This window comes from Symphalangus syndactylus, chromosome 13, assembly GCF_028878055.3.
Source record: "Symphalangus syndactylus isolate Jambi chromosome 13, NHGRI_mSymSyn1-v2.1_pri, whole genome shotgun sequence".
Taxonomy (NCBI): Eukaryota; Metazoa; Chordata; class Mammalia; order Primates; family Hylobatidae; genus Symphalangus; species Symphalangus syndactylus.
In genome coordinates this window covers 104377386-104399931 of record NC_072435.2, presented here as the reverse complement: position 1 = coordinate 104399931, position 22546 = coordinate 104377386, and the positions used below count along the sequence as shown (strand labels likewise).

The 22546-nt window shown below is 46.1% G+C and overlaps 1 protein-coding gene across 5 annotated transcripts in view; it reads left to right on the top strand.

Moving 5' to 3' along the window:
- The window catches only part of SSH1 (slingshot protein phosphatase 1), a 76218-nt gene that overhangs the window by 19406 nt on the left and 34266 nt on the right, over positions 1-22546 (top strand). Inside the window, exons 1-4 of one of the 5 annotated variants that reach the window (XM_055238611.2) lie at positions 10711-11000; positions 15533-15636; positions 20899-20963; positions 22050-22171. In XM_055238611.2, coding sequence (XP_055094586.2) covers positions 10858-11000; positions 15533-15636; positions 20899-20963; positions 22050-22171 — 434 coding nt within the window. In that variant the 5' untranslated portion in view covers positions 10711-10857. The other 4 variants (XM_063614423.1, XM_055238609.2, XM_063614425.1 and 1 more) reach the window with 4 other exon arrangements.

The following is a 22546-nucleotide window of genomic DNA, read 5'->3' as shown; positions in this document are numbered from 1 at the left end:
TGAGAGGGCCTCAAAACCTGGACACACACAGACCAGGAGGACCTGAGAGAGCAGAGCTCTTCATCGTTCTCTTCTGCTCTGGGCATGAAACAGGACCACTTCTGTTCTGGAAAACACGAAGAGGGCAAACAGTGCTGAGGCAGGGAAGGTCTTGCTTGGTGAGGGTAAAACTATGTAAGAGATGAAAGGGCAAAGTCATGAAATATGCCCATACCAGTGATCAGTGAAATCATCTGAAGCTTTTATTACCTACCGATAAAGAAAAATTACGGGTAGTGTTTTACCAAAATCGAATTAAGTGGAGATTTAAAAAATAACTTTAAAAAATTTGGCTGGGTTTGGTGGCTCATGCCTATAATCCCAGCACTTTGGGAGACTGAGGTGGGAGGATCCCTTGAGCCTAGGAGTTCAGTACCAGCCCTGGCAGCATAGTGAGACCCTGTCTCTACAAAAAAATTAAAAAATTAGCTGGGGGTGGCGGCACACACCTGTAGTCCCAGCTACTCGGGTGGTTGAGGTGGAAGGATCGCTTGAGCCTGGGAGGTGGAGGCTGCGCTGAGTGAGCCGTGATCGTCCCACTGCACTCCAGCCTGGGCGACAGAGTAAGACCCTGTCTCAAAGAAAAAAAAAAAAAAATTGGTAGCTCGAAAACTTGCAATGCTCCCAACACATACAAATGATTAATACTCGAGGTCATGGATACCCCAGATACTCTGACTTGGTCATTACACATTCTATGCATGTAACAAATACTTACATGTTTTCCATAAATATGTAAAATACTACGTCGATAAAAAATTCTCGTTAATTTTGAGATAATTTCCAACTTACTTAAGAATTGCAAGTACAGTGAAAAGAACTTTCTTTTTTGAACCATTTGAAAGTAATTTGTCAACCTGCTACTCCATTACCCTTGGAATACAGACCAGGACATTCTCCCACAGAACCGCAACACAGCCATCCACGCGGGACACTGACTCTGATGCATTCCCACCGCCTAGTCCTCTAACCCCATTCAAGAGTCACCATATGTCTCAGTGTTGTCCTTCATAACAAAAGATCCAATTCAGGACTGCCCATTGCATCTAGTTATCCTGTCTCTTGGCTCTCCTGCAGTGGGGAACATTCCTCAGTCTTTCTTTGACTCTTGTGGCCTGGATTTATTTTTTTATTTTTTATTTTTATTTTTTGAGTTGGAATCTCACTCTGTCGCCCAAGCTGGAGTGCAGCGGTGACATCTCAGCTCACTGCAACCTCCACCTCATGGGTTCAAGCGATTCTCGTGCCTCAGCGCCCCGAGTAGCTGGGATTAAGGGCGTGCTCCACCACGCTTGGCTAATTTTTGTATTTTTAGTAGAGAACGGGGTGTTGCCATGTTGGCCAGGCTCGTCTCAAACCCCTGACCTCAAGTGATCCGCCCACCTCAGCCTCCCAAAATGCTGGGATTACAGGCATGAGCCACCGCGGTCTACCATGACCTGGACATGTTTGTGCCCAGGACTGTCAGCTTGCAGAGTGTCCCTCAGTGTGAGTGTGTCTGATGTTCTTGTGTGATTCCACCGGGCGTGCATATTTGGCCGGAACATCACCCAAAGGATGCTGCGTCCTCGTTGAATCCCATAAGGTGGTGCATGATTTCCTTTTGTCCCACTATGGTGACATTCACTTTGGTCACTAAGGTGGGTTTTACCAGGCTTTTCCACTGTACAGTTATTCTTTTCCCCTTCATCATTCAGAAGCATTCCTTGGAGAGATACTTTAAAATTATGTTAATATCCTGTCCGCCATCAATGTCCGTTTCAATTCTTTGTATTTTTCTATTTTATTCAGTGGTTCATAATCTGCTACTTAAATTGTTGACATCCTTGCTCAAATTGTCCCTGTGGACAGTCAGGGCCAGTGGGATCTCATCCAGGCTGGCTTCTGTGTCCCTTTGACATGTCCACATCATTCTTTAAGTGCTTCCTTGCTTTCTGGCAATAGATGCTCCCTACCCACCTGTGGAATCAGTCCTTTATCCAAGAGGCCCTGGTTCCTTTTAGTGGAAAATGAAATTTAGGAGCCAAGCTAGGTCTGCTTATTGCTGTTGGGGTGTTGCTAACCACAGGCCTCTCAATGGGCAGAATTAGGGAACATATGTATGTATGTGCATACACACACACGTGCATCTATATTTATTTCAATATGTTGAAAACTATATGAGTTCAGACTGGTAGCTTCAATTGTGATGCAGCACCTTGGGGTTCATTCTAGTTTTGTCTCTCCATATTCATGACTCCCATCGTCCCTAAAATATTAATAAATATTAACATGTATATTATATAAAATTTACATATTATTTATATTATAGAATAGATCTTTGTTAATATTAATTATATGAATATTAATATAATTATAACTATTAATTATAAAATTAATATAATATGTATATATTCTATAGATATATCATAAATATATTATAAATATTGATATTAACATTGATGTTTAATATTTCATTCCTTGCCTGTGAGCAGTCTCTGTCTCCCTTGCAGCCCCTCCCTGCACAGATGCCCTTTGCACCCTGCTTGCCAACAGACACCCCAGCTCGGGATCCCACACCCCCTCACCAACTCAGAAGCTGCCCTGCCCTTCCCTGCCAAATGGTTTTAGGTCTGAATTGTTGGGAGGAGAAGTGGACTTTTTTGACACTGTTTTCCAGAGGTGTCAGTTCAGCCAAAAGCCAGTGCCTAAGAGCAGAGGTTTCAGAGTTACACTTCTGCCTTCCTCTTCCTGCTTCCCCGCTCCTTGGTCTCATGAACTTGGGCAAGTGACTTAACCTCCCCGAGCCTCAGTGTTTTTTTTTTTTTTTTTTAAAGACGGAGTCTCACTCTGTTGCAGTGCTGTGGCACAATCTTGGCTCACTGCAACCTCTGCCTCCCAGATTCGAGTGATTCTTGTGCCGCCCAATAGCTGGGATTACAGGAGCACGACACCATGCTCGGCTAATTGAGCCTCAGTTTCCGTATGTATAAAACACTGAGAGATGGACACTGAGGAGTAAATGAGTTAACATACCTGATGTGCTTAGCATAGTGCTCAACGAAGATGTTATTGGTGTTACATTTATTGATGTCCACTGTTTCCTGGTCACTGAGAGGGATCCTGAGACAGAGAAGTCATAGCCCTAGCTCTCCAGACACTCAAGGTGGTGTGGGGAACTTAGCTGCTGTTGTGTTGTTTGAAGCACTCAGTTGTCAGGAAGATCTGACCTGACCTCCAGGTGGCTTTAACTTGCATGCGGCACTGATGCTGTGAGTCTTATTTGCCAGGTTCAAACTTTGTGTGGGGAGTACCCAGTGTGCCCAGGGCACAGAGATGACCAGGGTGAGTTACTCCTGGAATACTGACTTCAGAGAGGGCCACAGCTTGGCCAGTGTATCTACCAGCACTTACTTTCAATCTACTGTATGTCAAGCACAGAGGGAGATTTAAAAAGCATGTGCATCCTGGCCCTCGCATCCCATTGTGAAGTTAAAATATACTGGCAGGAAGATGGCTTCACCACTAGTTAGTAAATAAGTGGGTCAGGGAACATGATTTGGAAGTCAGGGAACTTGGGTTCCTATCACTAAGGATGGTCTTTCCCTCGGTATCCAAGGGGATTGGTTTCAGTACCCCCGCCTTTGCCGAGGATAACAAAATCCATGGATGCTTAAGCACCTGCAGAACCCATTAATTCAAAGAGTTCAGCATCCCTCAAATACTGTATCTTCTATCTGTAGTTGGTTGAATCCACTGATGAGGAACCCGCAGATACAGAGGACTGACTGTATGTGACCTTGAGCAAGTGACTTAACCCCTAAGCCTCAGTGTCCTCACCTGCACAGTAAGAGGAGGTGCTATAAGATGTTGAAAGGGAGGAGCTATAGCTCGCAGCAAGGGCCACAAGAGAAAGCTTCCTGGAGAAGGCATAAACACTGGAATACAGGCATGACGTGGGGAGGCCGATGGGAGGAAGGAGACCATGAGCCGAGAACCACAGTAGGCTTTATGGGGACAGTGCTATAGCTGGGGATAGAACAGAGAATGCGAAACATGGAGAACAGGGGGAATAGTGTGAGAGGTAATACAAGGAGGGTTTTTATTCTAAAGTATTGTTTTCTAACTATATTCTAAGCCCCTAAGGTCAGGACATAGCAGATGAATGAAATTTAGGTTAACGACATATAATGGCTAATTGTGGCAACCATAGAGAGTTAGCACAAGAAGTTTGGACTCTAATCAATAGATGATGTCACATGGCTGAAAGTTCTGGGGCTGGGAAAGAATGTCATGAGAGCAATGGTTAGGGGCTGTGCAGAGTGGGCGAGAGGCCAGGGAGGCCCTTGTCCTGATTCTTCTCACCAGGCCAAAAGCTTCCGGAGCTCTGCTGTCCTATACCACAGCTGATAGCCTCGTGTAGCTAATTAAACTTAAATTTAAATTAACTAAAATGAAATAAAATGACAAACCCAGTTTCTTGGTCACACTTACTGCCTCTTAAGTGTTCAGTCAACACATCTGGCCAGTGGCTCCCATACTAGACAGAGAGTGGGTAGAGAATACAGCGGTCCTGGCCTTCAGGGACATTCAGAGAATGCAGCACAGAGCTGGGTGCACTGTGGGGCTGCTTGGATGTCACCTGGTTCACGGGGGTGAGGAGGGCCAGAACTGGGGTGGTGCCTGAGAGACCTGGAAGGAGGGGCCTCTGACAAAGTTAGGACTCGGTGACGAATGACTGTGGTATGGGGCTGCATACCAAAGACAGAGCTGAGAACCTGGGACAGTCGGGATAATCTCTTCTCGGAATTTTTGAGCTGTCTCAGAAACATTTCCTTCATGTGCCTGTTATTTCTGGCGTGTTCGGCTGTCTTTGCTGCCATAGCATTTCCCGCACAGTGCAGCCCTTTTACCTTCTGCCCTCATGAAGGGGCTTAGATCCTGGTGGAGCAGATGATGCTTGGAGGAAGCTGCGTTAGCTCCAGCTTCCATGGGGCCTGAGGGCTCTTGGGGTCATCAGGGAACTATCTTAAGATTTGCTAAACCAAGCCAAGACACATCACTTGCTGTCTTATTTAGGGAGAAAAAAAAAAAAAAGCTTGCTTTTGCGAGCTCGCTGCTCAGTTCAGCTGCTTGCCGCTACCCGTTGGTTTGAAGGAGAGCTGTGTAGCTGGCTCAGAGAATGTCTCTTACTGTCTGAAATACTTTTGGACATTCCTTCTCTCTGAGAGAAGCCTACGCCTTCTAGCCAAACAATACATGTTCCAGCAGCAAAGATATTTGTAATGAGCCCTGCCAGCATTCCTTGTCTGTGACCCCTTTCCCTAAGTATAACGCCCTGCAGAGCTGGAATTTTTCTATGCTCAGCATTATGTGTTTAGAGGGGTACAACTTGGGAGCTCCGGTTGACAGGTGTGTCCCTAAAGTTACTTGTTTTCTTAGGCTCTGAAGAGTGACATTTGGAATGAGGCCCTGCCATGTTGCACTGTAAGGCACACAGTGAAGAAGAACGAGACCTTGGCCCAACTCAGGGTCTTTGTGACTTTTAAACATGAATTCCAAATGAGGGAAGAACCTGTGGGAGAACCATGGAAAGAATTTTCCATCCCACCTGCAGTCTTTAGCTAATCTCTCTCCAAATGGTGAATTTTCGATCTCCTTTACATCTTTATCAACTTCACTTTGCTAGGCCTGGGGTTCTGAATCCATCCAGAGCCTCACTGAGAGTGGTTTTGAGGTCAGTTGATCAGCTTTGCACGTTGCTGCTATTGCTGCAGGTCAGATGGTCCTGCTCTCTGACCTATGGATTCTTCAGGAAGAGCACCGAACTTTTTCAGCCCCATTCTGCCTCTTATTAGCCAAATGACCATAGACAAGTCATTTATCTTCTCCCAGTCATGATGGTTTCATTTTCTTTTCTTTTGGGGGCTGGGGGTGGGTGGGACAGAGTCTCCCTCTGTTGCCCAGGCTGGAGTGCAGCGGTACAATCTTGGCTGACTGCAACCTCTGCCTCCTGGGCTCAAGTGATTCTCCCACTTCAGCCTCCCGAATACCTGGGACTGCAGGTGCTCACCACCACACCCAGCTAATTTTTGTATTTTTTGTAGAGACAGGGTTTTGCCATGTTGCCCAGGCTGGGGTTGTTTCATCAGAGGAATGGGATTGTAAAAATTAAGTGGAAAAATGTAGGGATAAACTCTCTGTAAACTAGAAAGCTATTATTTACTTATTTAAAACAATATGTATTGTTAGTATTAGTATACCAGGCATTCAGGTGCTGAGAATTTGTGATGTTGACAGTGCGATGTCTGAACCACAAGCACGAGGTTTGTTTCTTAGGTTTGCACATTCTGAAACTTGAATTTGTGAGTTCACTCAGGGGTGATCAAGTTCTAAGAAACCAATTTACGCTAACCAAACTTATAAGGAACTGATATATAAAGCACCATTTGTAAATTGAGGTTTATGAACCTTTTACGACAGAGGCCAAATCCTTCTGGGTTCACAATAAGGTACATGTAGCATAATCATCTTACTCTCCTGCCCCTTGCGCCTCTCTGTTTACTGATCCTTCAGGGCCTCGCGGGCTTCATTTCTTCCAGGGAGGCCTCCCTGAACCCCTGTGTGTACGTGCATCTGCACCTTCTACCTCCTTCCACCGTGGAACTTGCTGCCTTATATCTAAATTACTGTCTTGTGCCTGCCTGGCCCTCCAGTGTCACTCCAGACCGGGTTTGGAGTGGTCTGTGGTGTGGGTGGAAACCGGGTCTGTTTCACTTCTAAACTCTCAGGTCTTAGCACTGACCGGACACAATAGACACTCAGCAAATACTTGCTGATCAAAACCGAATTAACAGAGCCTCCTTTTTGGAATGCTCGTTGGCACCCATCTTTCTGTGCTGACAGCATTACATTAGTTCCTTTTTCTCCTAGAATTACCATCAAGTTGGCTGGACAATTGACAGTCCCCTCAGTAATCACCATGCAGAGTGGGGTACCATTGAGGGTTAGTTCTATCCAGGGGAAAGTGATTCCGTTTGTCTCAGCCTGTCCCATCAATCTGGGACCCTTGACAGGGCCTCTTCTTCAGGCCTATATTCCCTACTTTTTTTTCGAGATACAGCATCAGAAATCCTAAATTTGTACTATTTAACTCCCCGTTTCCTTAGGCATAAATTAGTGTAATAATGCCTGTCTGGTCTTCCACACGGTTTTGTGAAGATCAGATGAGTTGACATTCACCAGAATGCTTTGTCCACTGCAGAGTTTGTCAAAGGTCTGATCTGAGGTTGGGCTCGGTGGCTCACAGCTGTCACCCCAGCACTTTGGGAGGCCAAGGCGGAAGAATCGCTTGAGCTCAGGAGTTGGAGACCAGCCTGGGCAACATAGCAAGACCCCATGTCTGTTTCACACAACACAGGTCTGATCTGTTTTTGCTATCACTGTCATCATTTCATATTGTCATGATGCAGCATCTCCCTTAGAGGGCCAGAAGAACATTCAGGTCTCTGAAAGTGCATAGTAGAAGACTAGCGTCTGTTTTACTGCTTCCAAAGAGAGTATTATTTTGTTTTTGACCCTAGCATGACCTCCCTTTATTGCACTTAATCACATCACCCACCTTCTGAGAGCACCATGCCTTTTTGTTGGTGTTACCTTTTACCAGCAGAAAACATTGACATGTACCTATGTGAGAGGTATCTTTATGAAGCCCATGGAGAAGCCTGTTTTCTCTGTGTCTTCTGGTGTTATTTGTTTGTTTGTGTGTTTGTTTTTGAGACAGTCTCACCCTATCACCCAGGCTGGAGTGCAGTGGGGACTCCAGGATCACAGTCTTCACTCACTGCAGCCTCGACCTCCGGGGTACAAGTGATTCTCGTGCCTCAGCTTCCCAAGAAGCTGGGACTACAGGCGCGCACCACCACGCTCAGCTAATTTTTGTATTTTTAGTAAAGACTGGGTTTCACCATGTTTTCCAGGCTAGTCTTGAACTCCTGACCTCAGGTGATCCACCCACCTTGGCCTCCCAAAGTGCCAGGATTACAGGTGTGAGCCACCATACCCGGCTATGATGTTATTTGATTCTGAGGTTTTTAAAACTTGGCTATGCATCAGAAGCACCACCTGGAACTTTCTGGAGATAAGGTCTGTCTCCCAGGCTGGAGTGCAGTGGCGTGGTCACAGCTCACTGTATAGCCTTGACCTCACTGGGCTCAAGTGATTCTCCCACCTCAGCCTCCTGAGCAGCTGGGACTACAGGCACACACCACCACACCTAGCTAATTTTATTTTTATTTTTTATAGAGACAGGATCTTGTTATGTTGCCCAGGTTAATCTTGAACTCCAGGGCTCAACTGATTCTCCCACTTCGACCTCCCAAAGTGCTGTGATTATAGGCATGAGCCACCATGCCCAGCCCCCTGGAACTTTTAAAAAGTGGATGCCCAAGACTCATCACAGACCTTCCAAATTAGACTCTGCTGAGACTGGACCTAGGCATGAATGTGTTTTAGAAGTTTGATAGGTTGTTTCAATGTATGACCAGAGTTGGAATTCAGGGACATTTGGATGATATTCTATACTGTGATGTTTCTATACCTACTATTTTTGTTCTTCAAGAAATGTTGTTTCTATGCAGCAGGGCAGACACCCAGATCACCAGCACATATACCCATTCCTTAAAGAGGATGGCTGTCTTTGCCCTTATCAGTGCTTGGGCTGGCTTGGCTTAGCCCTGTGCCCCACGCTCTGCAAATGTTTGGCTGTTTGGATGAATGAACAGAACCCTGTAAGGGAATTCTAAGCGTTAATTCCAGGGGTTAATCAGAGTATATATGGTAGAATGTAAATTGGAACCCAGAAATATGAATTCCCAGACCATTGTTTTTACTTTTGTTCCCTGTCCCCCCTGCCCAAGACAGTGTCTCACTTTGTCACCCAGGCTGGAGTGCAGTGGTGCGATCTCAGCTCACTACAACCTCTGCCTCCCACGTTCAAGTGATTCTCTGCCTCAGCCTCCTGAGTAGCTGGGATTACAGGCATGCACCACCACACCTGGCTAATTTTTGTATTTTTAGTACAGACAGGGTTTTGCCATGTTGACCATGCTGGTCTCGAACTCCTGACCTCAAATGATCCGCCCACCTCAGCCTCCCAAAGTGCTGGGATTACAGGCATGAGTCACCACCCCCAGCCAGTTTTTACTTTTCTTAAACTTTGAAGCGCAGCAGTTACCATGGGCGTTGTCCATGCTATCCCTGGAGATTCTGTTTTGGAATCATTGACGGGCTTCCTTCATTTGTCATGTGGAGAAAATACCTTACCCTTCAGAACTGCCAGAGTTCAATGACGTGGCATAGCTAAGTACCTCCTACAGTCTTGGCCACATGGGAGATCCTCAGTAAATAATAGTCCTGTTGATGAGAAACTTACCTTGAAAGCGACTTCTTGGTCAGCGTGGCTGTGTGGTTTACAGAACTCCCGAGCCTCTATGCAGTGCAGAAGGGCCAAAGGATGTGTCCTGTCTCCCAGCTATGACGGCGGTGGTGGGTAGGATAAGGCTGTGGGTCCCCTGCCCTTCTGATTTCTACTTGGGCAGGTGGAAGAACCCCGGCACAGTCTCATCTTCCTGAAGTTCTGTTTGCTTGAATGGTTCCTTCTCTCTCTTTCCCACGCATGATGCATTCACATACTGGGAAGAAGGACGGAAGATGTGATCCACATTCTGACTTCTCAGTGCCTTAGTGGCTTTGCCATTAGGCACCTGGGCAGGCATGAACGGGGGTGACCGCGGCATAATGGCTCTGATTTTCACTCTGGATGAGTAGAACAGCTGCTTAACAGGGGTTAAGCAGGTGGGCGTGGGGCAGATAGATGTGAGTCCAGCCCCATCTTGTAAAGATATGTGCTCCTAGGCAAGCTAGGGTTTCCTCACCTGCAAAACCAGAATCATGGTAATGTGTGTTTCACTTAATCCGTAGGGAGGATCGCTTGGTCACTTGTGAGCCGAGGGAAGAGAAGCTCCTACTCAGTGCCTCTTCCTTCAGGAATTGTTCCAGAAGTCACCAGTGAAATGCTCCCTCCTCCCTCTTGTAAACCGTAACCGAGCCCCTTTCTTAGGGTACTTATTCCATTCTCTCCTGCATCATGGTTATTCACATCCTGAATTTATTTCTCTCGCTGAAAGAAACGCTAAAAACACAGCTCTTGGCTGGCTTGTGCCCGGAGGGTTTGGGATCACACCTCCACCCTTTAGGACCTTTGCAGCCTGACCTGCCTTGGGCACCGTGCGGATCCCAGAGCTCCTCATAGGTGTGCATGTGGTCCCCTCTACCTGACATGTCCTCTCAGGTAGCTGTTAGCACGACTGAAGAATTTTCAGGATGTAACCGTGCTTTGAGTACGCAGAATAACTAACTGCAGCAGCTGCCCACATCACCGTCACCGTTGCGTGAATGGATGCTGATTTGAAAGAAAGAGTCATCCTTCAGAACATTGATTTGAATCGGAAGGGGGTCTTGTTGCTTGGGGTTGGTTCCTTGGGGCCAGCTGTTTGCCCTCACAATGTCGAATGCACACCCTGGTGCTTGTTTCTCCGGCCTACTGAAAAGCCCGTAGGAGTGCAGTGATTAGAGGAACCTCAGCTGTTTTGCTGAATGGCCCTCTTTCATCAGGATGGCTGGGACAAGGGCCTTTTTCAGCCAAAATATCAGAGGAAGACAAGAGTTCCACAAGAGCCATTTGCTTTTCGGGTAGGACTCCGAGGAAGAGTTGGCTCCCCAGCCCTCGTGGAAGCACTCGGCAGCCTCCTGGCTTTTCCTGATCTCCGTAGGGAGCAGATGGCCGGACCTCCGAGGGCAGTTGTAGGGAGCATTAGAGATGTGAGCACTGCAGCCACAAACCTCTTTTATTTTACCGATTTCTGCATCTTCCTTCAGCCAACCCACTACTTCTGCTGTCCAGAGGTTTCCAGCTCAAATTAGTACGTATGACCACCCTGATTTCTGTTTTCCTGCCATGGCTTGGTTTCTGGATGACACTGGCTGTTTATATTTTGGGGGCCTGGGGTTTTTTGAGGAGCATTGATTGAGGTTTTTGTCTGTCTTCAATGCTTTGGAGAAACTTTAATCTTATGAAGCTTCCCGAATGGCAGTAATCAGTGTCCGAGAACAGATCTGTGTGGTGGAGATAAAAGCATTCTGGTTAGTGGGTAGAGAGGGCAGCGGCTTTTTTTTAATCCCTCATCAAGATTTTTCTTACAGTGGTGGAGGAAGACATTTCCGTTTTGTCTGTCTGCATCTGACCTTTTGTATCTTTAGTCACTTCTTTTAGGACACTCAGATCTTTTGTGAGAAGGGTGATTTCTGGGTGGCTGGGATGGATGGCTTGTGGGTTTGGGCTTCCTGGCCCCGGACACCTGGTAAAGTGAGCGTGCCATCACCAATGTGGATTTCTTCATGGACTTCCCCAGTGGGACACTTTGAGGGTCTGATGAATCGGGGGAGCCTGTGCCTCTGGGCATCAGAAGCTGCGGTCGTCAGATACAGTATTCAGATCGGCCACGCAGAGGGCGCATGAGGCTCTGGGCCCAGAGTGAGCTCAGAAGAGAAGCCAGGAAGCCGGGTCACAGAGACTTTCTGCATCTTGTTTTCATAAATCCTGTGACTGACCATGCTGTGCAGCCTCCCACCCCACCCCCCACCCTGAGAGTCATGTCGTGCGGTTTCCTCTGGCTGTATCCCCTGACTGTATTTGCAGGACGCAGGGTGATCTCACAGCTTCGGGATAATGCGCTGCTGCTTGGTCTTCCCTGCAGCTTCCAGTCTTGCTTTTTACAGTAAATGCCTGTTACTTGATTGTCGTGGGGGAACAGAGGCAGAGTGTTCCAGGGCCCCAATCAATGCCATCCCAACTTCATGCGTAGAGCAGGAGGCCCTGATTCTTATCAGTGTAGGAACACGGAGGAGGAACAGCTGGCCTTGTAAGTGATCACAGAGTGAAACCAGCCTAGTCTGTTGCATTGTTCCTTTTTTTTCCAAAGGAAATGTAAGGGAAACCAAGGGGAATTTTTGCTCATGGTTTCCAAAGCAAAGGTCATCGTTAATGGTTGGCTGTTTCTAGCGTGCTTGGGTTTCTGGTCAGTATGAATTGTTTTGTTTTTGTTTTTGTTTTTGTTTTTTTTAATCTCGTGAACAAAAGCAGTTGATGTTGTCTCGAAAAGATTTTCCCAGCTGCTTCGATGAACTGATGGTTGTTTTAGGTTTCATGAGTTTGGAACCTCTCGCATAGCTCTTTCAGATTTTGATGAGAATAAATAGTAAGTGATCTGTGTCTAAGAACAGTTCTGAAAACATACTCAGCTGTGAGATTCTAAGGAAGGAGAGAGTGACAAGCTTTGCGGGTGGAAAGGGTTAGGTGATTCTGCACCCTGTGAAATGAGATCGGCCAGATGGATGCTAAAGAGCTTTTTACTTCCTATGGGTGAGGGTGAGACAGCAAAGAAAGGCTGCTTCTCGTTTCTTTCGTTATTTATAATCCTGAGCTCCTCAACACTTGAACCTTGCAGCACAAATATGCGACTGTGCGAGGGTGGAAAGGATGACTCGGCAGTGCATCTGCAGTAGCAGACAAAATGCTGCCAGATGTCAAGTATTGGTGTCACAAGATAGCGAAAACCAATTGCCTGGAATTCAAAGGACTGAACAAGAAGGCAGAACTAAGTCTTCTTACTTAATATTTGAGCAATCACTATTTTTAGCATGAGCATTTAACCAGAAAAACTAACAGATTTTATTGTGGACTTTATATCATAGAACATAACAGTCTTCCTGATTTCAGGAGCTGCTGATTGGAAATGCTAGTTCATGTGGCATTTTCTTGGCACCCGGAGTCATACTTTAGACTTTGCTGAGTTTTTTATTCCAGAATTCGAACATTTAACTACTAACATTAGATGTCTGGGGCAAAGGTGATCTTGCTTTCATATATTACAGAAAACATCTTCATCTTTCTGTCAGGAATTGATTTACTTAATTTCAAGGTTCTCTTTAATTAGAAGACTGCTTTTTCTTAGGGATTTTTCCTTCAAATCACGTATATGTCCATTGGTTGTTCAAGAGAGAAATTTTTATAGTTGCCTACAATTTGAACTGTGACCTCCTTTTATGAAATTATTAAGATGAGGATGTTCTGGCCAGGCGCGGTGGCTCACGCTTGTAATCCCAGCACTTTGGGAGGCCGAGGCCAGTGGATCACGAGGTCAGGAGATCGAGACCACAGTGAAACCCCGTCTCTACTGAAAATACAAAAAATCAGCCGGGCGTGGTGGCGGGCGCCTGTAGTCCCAGCTACTCGGAGAGGCTGAGGCAGGAGAATGGCGTGACCCCGGGAGGCAGAGCTTGCAGTGAGCCAGATCGCGCCACTGCACTTCAGCCTGGGTGCCTGGGTGGCAGAGCGAGACTCCATCTCAAAAAAAAAAAAAAAAAAGATTAGGATGTTCTTTTTAAATTATAAAGTATAGTATGTGTTTTATATTATTTTGAGAATGAAACAAAAGTAGATGTTTTAAAGGTTAATATAAGTTTAATATAGAACATTTGGAAAATACTAGAAGATAATCTATTCCTCCTCCTCCCCCACCTCCTGCAAAGCCGTTAATAATTTTGGTGTATTTTATGCATAATTTTGAGAGTTGATGGTATTTTTGAACAATTGATAGTAATTCATAGCTGAAGCATTCTTTTCTTATGTCTTAATTTTTGCAAAAGCCAGACTTGATAGCCAAGTCATGAAAGTGAAATTAAAAATAAAAACTTTTGATGTACGACGGGGTCTCACAACGTATCCCAGGCTGGTCCCAAACTCCTGGGCTCAAATGATCCTTCCACCCCAGCCTCCCAAATAAACATTTTTTAATTGTGATTTTTTTTTTTTTTTTTTTTTTTTTTTTTGAGACAGAGTCTCGCTCTGTCGCCTAGGCTGGAGTGCAGTGGCGCAGTCTCGGCTCACTGCAAGCTCCGCCTCCCGGGTGCACGCCATTCTCCTGCCTCAGCCTCTCCAAGTAGCTGGGACTACAGGCACCCGCCACCACGCCCGGCTAATTTTTTTTGTATTTTTAGTAGAGACGGGGTTTCACCGTGGTCTCTATCTCCTGACCTCATGATCCGCCCGCCTCGGCCTCCCAAAGTGCTGGGATTACAAGCGTGAGCCACCGCACCCGGCCTTAATTGTAATTTTTAAAGTTATAGGTAGATGTAAGTGTTATTGCTAGCTAAAATAACAAAATCCAAAGATTCATTCTGCTGAGAAATTCATTGGGCCAACTTCAGGTTTTCTGCAAGAATAGTGGACAGGACAACCTTGACTAAGTTAAATCACAGGTCAGTATCCACCCACTTTTTTTTTTCTTTCTTTCTTTCCTTTTTTTTGAGACACGGTCTTGCTCTGTCGCCCAGGCTGGAGTGCAGTGGTGCGATCTTGGCTCACTCCAGCCTCTGTCCCTGGGGCTCAAGTAAGTGATTCTTGTGCCTCAGCCTTCTGAGTAGCTGGGATTACAGGCATGTGCCACCATGCCTGGCTAATTTTTGCATTTTTAGTAGAGACAGGGTTTCACCATGTTGGCCAGACTGGTCTCGAACTCCTGACTTCAAGTGATCCACCTGCCTTGGCCTTCCAAAATGCTGAGATTACAGGCTTGAGCCACCTGGCCCGTCCCCACTTTTCTTAAAATGCAAACAACTAGTGAAAGTGTAATTTCATCTTGTATTCCATCAAGGGAAGTCACCAAGAAACAATGGAGTTGTTAAAAGCCAGAGAGTTAGAAGCAGAGATCAACAGCAAGAGCATGAGAATTCACAAAGTAGACCGCCCTCTCCTAATCAGGGAGTTGTTCTCTATTCTTAGAAAACGTTATGTTCGGGCAGGGTCATGCCTGTAATCGCAGCACTCCAGGAGGCCGAAGCAGGCAGATCGCTTGAGGTCAGGAGTTTGAGACCAGCCTGGCTAACATGGTGAAACCATGTCTCTACTAATAATACAATAATTAGCTGGGCATGGTGGCACATGCCTGTAATCTCAGCTGCTGGGGAGGCTGAGACATGAGAATCACTTGAACCCAGTAGGCAGAGGTTGCAGTGAGTTGAGATCACACCACTGTACTGCAGCCTGGATGACAGAGTGAAACTGTGTCTCAAAAAAAAAAGAAAGAAGAAAATGTTATATGACAGTGAGATCCTTGTCCAGTATTCTGCAGAAAGGGGCCCTGGAGAGCCTACGTAGAACTTTGGGTGTTGTCACGGAAGCATTATTTTGTCACGAAAATTCTCCAGCAGCAAGCTTTTAGCAAAAGCAAGGTTTGAGAAAAGTACTACGTGGAATTATTATAAAAGCAGTTTCATCCTATTTGCATTTTACATGCCATTTGTCCACGCTAAAGCTTTTTCCCCTGCAGTAATTCTTTGTCCATTTTCCTGTCTGAATTCTAGTCTAACTGTGCTTTGGTCTTATCCTTCCCAGCTTAAGCGAGAGCTTTTTCATGGTGAAAGGCGCAGCCCTCTTCTTACAACAGGGAAGCAGCCCTCAAGGCCAGCGGAGTCTTCAGCACCCCCACAAGCATGCAGGTGAGGGCTCTAAGTTGATACTCTTACATTGGAGCTGCTTTTCTGGACAGCAGAGGAAACTTCCATTGTTGGTGATGTTGCTGAGTTTGAAGGCCTTAGACATAATGGATGCAGGTTTGCAATGACAAGTGCAGGCAGAGGCTCAGATGCTCTCTCTTGAGCAGGCCACGCACATTTTCCAACCTTTTATGTCATGTCTGTCTGCGTCAGGAGTAAGGTCAGCAGCATCCTGCTGGGATGCAAAGATTTCCTCTCTGTAGTTTATCAGTTAATTGCAGGCTGTAAGTTACAGCCTGACTTTTTAACAAATGCACCAAAATGAATTATAGCCAGATGTTGTCCACTTGAAAATAACCATCTGGAGTGCTGTATACCTAATCTTGGGATGGATTTCTCCAAGCATTTGAAAAACACTCATTTGGAGAATTTCTTGAAGGGCCTTTGGCTCCAACTCTGAGATAGACACTATAGTAGGAAGTCTTGATTCTGTAATAGTTTGTTTTTAGGAAGTGGACAGAAGTAATAGGGTGAGGATCAAACTGAGTTTAAATAAGAAATGCCGACTAAGTAATAAGACTGGTTTTCTTAGGAGACTTGACTCAGAACTGAAGGCAGTTAGAAAGAGGAATTCAAGAAATGCTTGCGTGGCCCTGCATGGTGTCTCATACCTGTAATCCCAGTGCTTTGGGAGGCTGAGGTGGGAGGATCGCTTGAGCCCAGGAGTTTGAGGCTGCAACGAGCTAGGATCATGCCACTGCACTCCAGCCTGGGTGACAGAGAGAGACTCTGTTTCTTAAAAACAATAACAACAAAACACACTTATGGCCAGGCACGGTGGCTCTTACCTGTAATTCCAGCATTTGGGTGGCCAAGGTGGGCAGATCTCGCTTGAACCCAGGAGTTCCAGACTAACCTGAACAACACAGTGAAACCCTATCTCTGCAAAAAATACAAAAATTAGCTGGGCATGGTGGCGCATGCCTGTAATCCCAGCAGAGTGGGGGGCTGAGGCGGGAGGATTGCTTGAGCCCAGGAGGTCGAGGCTGACGCGTCACCACACCCAGCTAGTTTTGTGTGTGTGTGTGTGCGTAAATGAGGTCTCACTATGTTGCTCACTGTGTTGCTCAGTGAGCCATGATTGCGCCACTGCACTCCAGCCTGGGTGACAAAAAAATAGAGCCTAGCTCAAAAAGAAAGAAAGAAAAAAATGCTTGCATGTAAGTGGATCTTTGTCGTAGATGGACAGCGTCTCAGGGCATTTCTTGGAGAGGCAGTGCATAATTGAATATGAGCTGAGAAGGCCTTTACTTTTCAGAACAGCAGCAGGTGAAACCAACCAGCCATTGTGGCCAGTTTTCTTGTGAACATTTTGTTTGTTTAACCTCAAGTCATTCAGCTTCATTTTAGATCTGGGTGCTCAGGTTAGAATTCTACACCATACAATTTATAGCAAACACCAAGGCTCAGTCAGTATTTTCACATACTGATGTTGATAATATTTAGGTCTGTTTTAAGCAAAGAAAATAACTGTCCTGTACAAGGAGGCATTGTGGTTTGTAGAAATAGTATTTGTTTTGAAGCCAGGCAGACCTGTCTTCTGATCCTAGTTCTCCAACTTACTAAGCCGTCACAGGTCGACTTCTAAGCCTCAGTTTCCTAGTCTTTACAATGGGCATCAAATACTGGTGCCTCAGACAATATGGAAATTTAGAGTTATGCGTGTAACATACCTACCTTTAGTAGGTGCTGTATATATATATATATATATATATATGGGTAACTATCATTATTATTACGATGACTTCTAATACAATACAGCTATAAACAGACCCTTCATTCTTTTTTTTTTTTTAATTATATGAAAAGTTTTTTTAGAGACGGATCTCATTTCCTTGCCCAGGCTGGCATGCAGTGGCCTGATCATAGCTCACTGCAGCCTCGACCTCCTGGGCTCAAGTGATCGTCCAGCCTCAGCTTCCTGAGTAGCTGGGACCATAGATGCGCGTCACCACACCCAGCTAATTGTGTGTGTGTGTGTGTGTGTGTTTGTGTGTATGTATAGATGAGGTCTCACTATGTTGCTCAGGCTGGTCTCCAACTCCTGGCCTCAAGCCATCCCCCCACCTCAGCCTTTCAAGGCATTGGGATTATAGGTTTGAGGCAGCATATTCAGCCAGATTCTTCATTCTTGAATTTGCTAATTATTCTGCCCTCTTAGAAATGTAGCTGTTGTTCATGTTTTAACTGTAACACATACAACAAAGCAAATGCTCAAGCTCTGCTCACTAAGTGTCAGATACCTCCTTCCTCTAATCCAAAGACTAGAAGGGTAGGATGCAAGCCACCAGCTGGCTGACTCTTGTGCCCTGAGATCTGGAGTGGACGATGAGGTCAGAAGGCAGAGGGGCCGCCAGCTGTCCACAGTTGGTCGGTAAATGACCTTGGGACAGGCGCAGACTAGACTTACGTTAGTTCCTTTTTTTTCCCTAGAATTACCATCAAGTCTCCTGAATGTACCAGAGGCCCCCCCAGTAACCACCGTGCAGAGCTGAGTACAATTGAGGGTTAATTCTGTCCTTGGAAAAGTAGTTCAGTTTGTTTCAGCCAGTCCAGTCAATTTGAGACCCTTTCTAGGGCTTATATTCTCTGATTTTTTTGTGTGTGGATGTCAGACTGGGGTTTGGATTTCTGTCTGTCAGCAGTTCCATATCTCAGCAAACAATCCCACTGAAAGAAGTTTATCTGTGTGGAAAATGTCCCTTTCATTTAGGCATTTATCAGACAGGGGTTTGTTTTTGCTTTCCCCAATGCAGTTCTATGACTTGGGTAGATGGTGGGAGGGCCCAGGCGGGTGAAGAACCAGCCCATGGTTGTTGTGTTGTATTGGTGACATGATGGGTGGAGGAAGGGGGTGGGGAGGTCTATGGCTTTCTTTAATGTGAACCTTTATCTCCAAATCGCTCATCGTAGGAAGCAGGGTCAACATAGGGTGATATACACTGTGGAATTATATAACTGGAGAGGACAGATAAGAGGGGCATGGTTCTTTTCTTTTTTAAATTTTACTTATTGTGGAAAGAATGCTTAATTGGGCTGGGTTTGGTGGCTCATGCCTATAATCCCAGCACTTTGGGAGGCTGAGGTGGGAGGATCATTTGAGTCCAGGAGTTCGAGACCAGCCTGGGCAACATGGCAAAACCCTATCTCTATTGAAAAAAAAAGAAAAAGAAAGAACGCTTAACATGAGATCTACCCTCCTGACTAGAGGCACAAATTTCTAATGACTCAATTCCTCTCTGAGGCAGGAAGTGCAATTTGGACATCATCTGTCATTCTCCCTTAAAATGAAAAAGATGCTTTTGCAAAAGGAACAAACACAATGTTTTCTTTTGGAGCATTTGAGTGTGTAAGCATTATTGATCCTTTTGGGGTTGTAATTGTGATGTATATTTTTTTTTCCTTTGTAGAGACAGGGTCTCATCATGTTGCCCAGGGTGGTCTCAAACTCCTGGGCTTCAGCGATCCTCCTGCCTTGGCCTCCCAAGTAGCTGGGACTACAGATGCGAACCAGAAAGCCCAGCTAATTTTTTACTTTTCTGTAGAGATGGGGTCTTGCCATGTTGCCCAGGCTGGTCTTGAATGCCTGGCCTCAAGTGACTCTCCTGCCTCGGCCTCCCAAAGCACTGGAATTACAGGTGTGAGCCACCACACCAGGCTGATATTAGCATCTTTACAGATGAACCTTTCTTCAGAAAGAAAGCCTTGCAGATATAAAGAAAAATGTATAAGCTAGAGAAAAAAGCAAACTTGGAGTCACACCTGCTACTTATTAATTATGCACCTCCCTTACAACTTTCCCCTCCTTGAAAGTGTGCCCTTCTTCTGACAGGGTCTCCTGCTTCGCGTGAGACTCATGGCCAGTAAAAGACTTTCCTCACTGCACTCCAGGGACACCTCCTGAACCCTGGGGCAGCTCAGAGAAGTTCAGAAGCCATCCCTGGCTACTGCCTGTTTTACATAGTGAAGAAAAAAGAGTACATATTTTTAGCAAGAAAAGAGAAAATGACAGATTGGTTTCTATTCAAATTATTTCTCTGGGCAACCAGCATACAGCTGCTATCTGTAGAGTCACTTAAACATTTTCCCCCCGGTTATGGAAATAATGTCTGCCTCCAGTGGAAAATGCAGAAGTTTGAAGTGGGGCCTGGGTGGGGTAGCTCATGCCTGTAATCCCAGCACTTTGGGAGGCGGAGGCATGCAGATCACTTGAGGTCAGGAGTTCGAGACCAGCCTGGCCAACATGGTGAAACTCCGTCTCTACAGTTAATACAAAAATTAGCCGGGTATGGTGATGGGCACCTGTAATCCCAGCTACTTAGGAGGCTGAGACAGAAGAATCCCTTGAATCCAGGGGGCGGAGGTTGCAGTGAGCTGAGATCGCACCACTGCACTCTAGCCTGGGTGACAGTTTGAGACTCTGTATCAAAAAAAAAAAAGAAGAAGAAGAAGAAGTTGTTTGAAGAGGAAGCATGGTGCTCTGTCCTTTTTCTCTAATGGTTAACTCTTAGCAAATGCCTTACTTCCAGCCACAGCTGTCGTTTCTAGGCACCCCAACCTGCCGAGTAACATTGGCTTGAATGAAATAACATTTTTCTCTAGGCTTGCCTGTATTTTCCACATTTTGTATTTGGAAACCTATACTGTATGTATTTCAGGAAATAAGAGCAACTTTTTTTTTTTTTTTTTTTTTTTAAGACGGAGTCTCGCTCTGTCGCCCAGGCTGGAGTGCAGTGGCGCAATCTCGGCTCACTGCAAGCTCCGCCTCCCGGGTTCACGCCATTCTCCTGCCTCAGCCTCTCCGAGTAGCTGGGACTACAGGCGCCCGCCACTACGCCCGGCTAATTTTTTTGTATTTTTAGTAGAGACGGGGTTTCACCGTGGTCTCGATCTCCTGACCTCGTGATCCGCCCACCTCGGCCTCCCAAAGTGCTGGGATTACAAACATGAGCCACCGCGCCCGGCCAAGAGCAACTTTTAACAACATGACAGTAAGCTCCATGTCACCCATCCACATCGCACAGTATTCAGAGTGGTGTAAGAGAAATTGAGACTTGAAGTTTTTGTGGTGATTCTCCTGTGGTGTAGGTAGACAAATTTTAACTTCTCAATCTTTTTCCAAGCCCTCAAAGTCAGCCTTTCAGAGGTTTTTTTCCTAGAAAGTAGGTAAGAGACCTTTTAAACCTTTCTTTATTGGTTCAACAGGTGACCTGCCTCAACATCTTCAGGTGATGATCAACCTTCTGCGTTGTGAAGACAGAATCAAGCTGGTAAGAAGCAGTGAGAATGTCAAGTTAAAAAAAATTTTTTTTTAATTTTTGTGAGATGAGGGTCTTGCTCTGTTGCCCAGGCTGGAGTGCAGTGGCATGATCCTAGCTCACTACAGCCTCAAACTCCTGGGTTCAAGCAATCCTCCCACCTCAGCCTCCTGGATAGCTGGGACTACAAGTGTGTACCACCCTGCATAATTAAAAAAAAAATTTTGTGGATATGGGGTCTTGCTGTTTTGCCCAGGCTGGTCTTGAACTCCTGGCCTCAAACAATTCTCCTTCCTCTGCCTCCCAAAGACCTGGGGTTATAGGTGTAAGCCACCGTGCCCAGCCAGCAAGTTTTAATTTTTAATTGTGAAACTTGGTGGGGAACCATTCATGAATGATAGGGGGAAAAGCTTTTAGGTTACAACAAACAAATTCTCCTCAAATTGTGCACTAAAGCCAAAGCCAGGTTGACTCCTCAGTTCCCCAGAGGGGCGGGAGGAGGGATGAAACAGGTCTCCATGGCAGTTAAATAAGCTAAATAAGAACTTTCTTTGGATTTCATGTGTTCACTGATTTCTTGCATTTTGGGTGATTCCTCTGAGCCAGGCGGCGTCCCTGCTGCTACAGAGAGAAATGAGGCCTGGTTCCTGCTGTCAAGAATGTCCTCTTTGTGTTTTGTTGTTTGAGATGGAATCTCACTCTGTCACTCTGGCTGGCATGTGGTGGCGTGATCTCAGCTCACTGCAACCTCCGTCTCCCGGGTTCAAGAGATTCTCGTGCCTCAGTCCCCTGAGTAGCTGGGATTACAGGCGCATGCCACCACGCCCAGCTAATTTTTGTATTTTTAGTAGAGATGGGGTTTTGCCATGTTGGCCAGGCTGGTCTCAAACTCCAGACCTCAAGTGATCTGCCTACCTTGGCCTCCCAAAGTGCTGGGATTACAGGCCTGAGCCACCATGCCCAGCCAAGAATTTTCTCTTCATTTTTAACTCCCAGAGGGAAAGGCAGAACACTGAAAGTGTTGATCTTGCATTGGAGATGGGAGGGAGGCACCACCTCCAAAGGCAGGCCAGTGAGAGCACGTCTGCCCTGTTCCAGGCCGTGCGCCTGGAGAGCGCCTGGGCGGACCGGGTCCGGTACATGGTGGTGGTGTACAGCAGCGGGCGCCAGGACACCGAGGAGAATATCTTGCTGGGAGTGGACTTTTCCAGTAAGGAAAGGTGAGTCTGATGGGCTAGGTGTTCCCTTCTGTGAGGGAGGCAAGAGTTGCTGCTGGACAAAGGATTCCATGGTCCCATATCCGTCAGAGGTGGGAGAGGGCTGTGTCCTGATGGAGAGCCTGGGGAGTCGAGCCACTGGGAACACTAGGGTGTGCCATTTCAGCTCTGTGTGCCAGGCATCGTGCCAGCTCCAGGCTGTGCTCTTGGAACTCAGAGTCAATTGAGAGGACAGAAAGTTATGCTGTTTGCTTAGAGAGGTTTCATGCCAGCTGCTATAGAGTGGGGCACCTTAGCCAGAAATGCTTCCTGAAGGAGGTGACAACAACGCCGAACCCAGAAGGCCAAGCCAGAGTCTGCCAAGGGAAGCAGGGAGAC